At 35.8% G+C, this 2,550-nt stretch overlaps 1 protein-coding gene across 3 annotated transcripts in view; it reads left to right on the forward strand.

The window, feature by feature from the left end:
- Window positions 1-2,550, forward strand: part of RAP1GDS1 (Rap1 GTPase-GDP dissociation stimulator 1) — a 140,365-nt gene that overhangs the window by 132,505 nt on the left and 5,310 nt on the right. For all 3 annotated transcript variants that reach the window (XM_012810563.2, XM_023518399.1, XM_012810565.2), the window contains one exon: window positions 2,357-2,483. In XM_012810563.2, coding sequence (XP_012666017.1) covers window positions 2,357-2,483 — 127 coding nt within the window. The remainder of the gene's footprint in view (window positions 1-2,356; window positions 2,484-2,550) is intronic.

Genomic DNA, 2,550 nt, shown 5'->3' on the forward strand with positions numbered 1-2,550 from the left:
ATGAAAAAAATACTCATTATCTCTAGTCAGAGAAATGCAAATCAAAACTACACTGAGGTATCTATCCCCAGAGAAAATGACTTACATCATTAAGTTCCAAAACAGCAGATGCTGGCATGGATGCAGAAAGAAAGGAACACCACTTACACTCTGTAGTGGAAGTGCAGACTGGTGCAGCCTCTGGGGAAGGCAGTATGGAGATTCCCCAAAGAGCTAAACGTAGACCTATCATTTGATCCTGCAATCCCTTTACTGGGAATTTACCTAAAGGACAAAAAGGCATTCTATCCTAAAGACACTTGTACTTGAATGTTTATAGGAGCATAATTTACAATTGCAAAAATGTAGAAACAATCCAAGTGAGCTTCAACAAAGGAATGAGTAAGTTGCGTGTGTATATATACCGTAAAATGTTACTCAGCCATAAAAGAAGACAGAGATTATGTATCTTTTACCTGAATTCAATTGGAGATCATTCTCTTTAAGTCTCACAGGAATGGAAAAGCACACACCACATGTACCCAGTACTAAACTGGAACTACTAGATTAACACCTACCAGCTCAAGTGAGAGAAAAACTTGAATGAAATTCAAGCAGGGAGGAGGAGGAAAGGGAAGAAAATGTTGGATGTAAATTCCTACCCAGCAGGTACACTGCACGGGTGTAGAGCATACTACCTGGGTGTAGAACACATCTACAAATCAGACTTTAACCTTACAAATGCAAACTATGGAATCAAACTATTTCTACCCACATGAATCTGAAATTTAAAAAAAAAAAAAGTAAGAACCCAGTAGTCAAACTGCCTGGATTTGAACCTTGGTTTTACCTTACTCTCCCATATTCTATCAGGTGAAGTGACTCCATAGAGTAGCTAGCCATTCAGTAAACATTTGTTGAAGTAGTTGGAGACAGGGCAGACATTTTGAAAGTAAATATTCAGGTATCTATTCCAGAAGAGTGAGATTGAAAAGAAACTATGCTTGGACTTAAGAGGAGGTCCTGTTTCTTGCTGATGTACAGATTTCTTTTGTTCATTCCCTGTTCTTCCTCCTAGCACACTGGACTTTTCAGGGGAAATCAAAAAATAGAGAATGAAATGAGAGTCCAAGGATTTTCATTAGCTAAACTTGTCACTGAGTAAGCAATATATTGGGAAGTTAGAAAAGGCTTTAAAAGAGTTTCTCACTTGCTAAAAGAGGTTGACAGGAAACAACTTTTGGTAGCCACAACCCAGGCTACCTCAGAAACCAAGTTCTTAGACTCCACAGATACAGGATACTGGAGCATTAAACAAGTTTGGGCTCAAAGCAAAGATACTGTCAAGAAATAGTCACCTTTAAAAATTCACATGATGTGGGGGCATAAAGGAAGCCTTTTTTCAAATATTTTAGGAAATCTTTGAAAAATATTTCTAAATATAGTTAGTTTTATATCATTGAAGGTGTCTTGGAGAAGCTACTTTTTATAATATCCAGAACTTCAAATTATTAAAAAATAGTGAAACCTAGCTAAGAAAACTACTTTTAAATTGAGACTTGCCACTAAATTACATTTAGTGCAAGTTCTAAGATAAAACCAAGTACCAGAAATAAACGTAACCACTTTTTTCATCTAACTTTACCGGATATGTATGATTTTGTGTAATAACTTTTTAATGATTACAAAAACCTGTGTGATAAATATTTAATATCGTTCCAACAACCTAGACGATATCACCAAGGTGAGAGGTTTGGTAATGTGCTCAAAGTCAAAGGGATTTAGTGAATCCAGAGCCCATGTCTCCTCTGCCTAGAGAGGGGCCAGCGCTCTAGGCACCATGAGAATGAGAGCAAACACAGAATTTGATTTAAGTTCTGTTTAGTCTGTTTTCATGTAATTCATTTCTCATATTTGTAAGACCAAAGAGTAAAAATTACTTTAAAAAATTTATAAAAGCTTTACCTGGAGTGTTTACAGAACCTGGCACTATTGGAAAATTTAAAAAAAAAAAAAAAAACTATCCAAGCTTTATTCTCTTTAGTTGATCCTGAGGTAGGTCAACATTTGAGGCAGTGGCCCCTTTATTTCTTTACCTTTGGTAGCTGCTAGCCCTCTCTGTTCCTTCATGTGAACTGCAATTGCAATGGTCTTTTCCACTTAGGCAATTTAAGTTGTCATCCTTTGATGAATTTATTTAAAGCTAAAAGCTTTTTCCTTTTCTTCGGTGAAGGAAAAAAGATTTATGGTTAAATGAAATGACTCATACAGGACACTGTCACAAAACCACTCAACTCAACAATGAATTGACTCATTGTAATACACTTTCTTCATGTTTAAAATTAGTTTATAATTTCATGATATTTATTTATTGTAGGATGTAATTAAAACTATTGTACAGAGTGGTGGCATCAAGCATCTAGTTACTATGGCAACTAGTGAACATGTAATAATGCAGAATGAAGCCCTTGTTGCTTTGGCATTAATAGCAGCTTTAGAATTGGGTAAGTACCCCAGTGACAAACTTATTTTCTCCTATTTTTATCTTGGATGAAAGGAAGCCCAGGAGTG

Source organism: Otolemur garnettii, unplaced genomic scaffold, assembly GCF_000181295.1.
Source record: "Otolemur garnettii isolate 467f Iridium unplaced genomic scaffold, OtoGar3 scaffold00137, whole genome shotgun sequence".
NCBI lineage: Eukaryota > Metazoa > Chordata > Mammalia > Primates > Galagidae > Otolemur > Otolemur garnettii.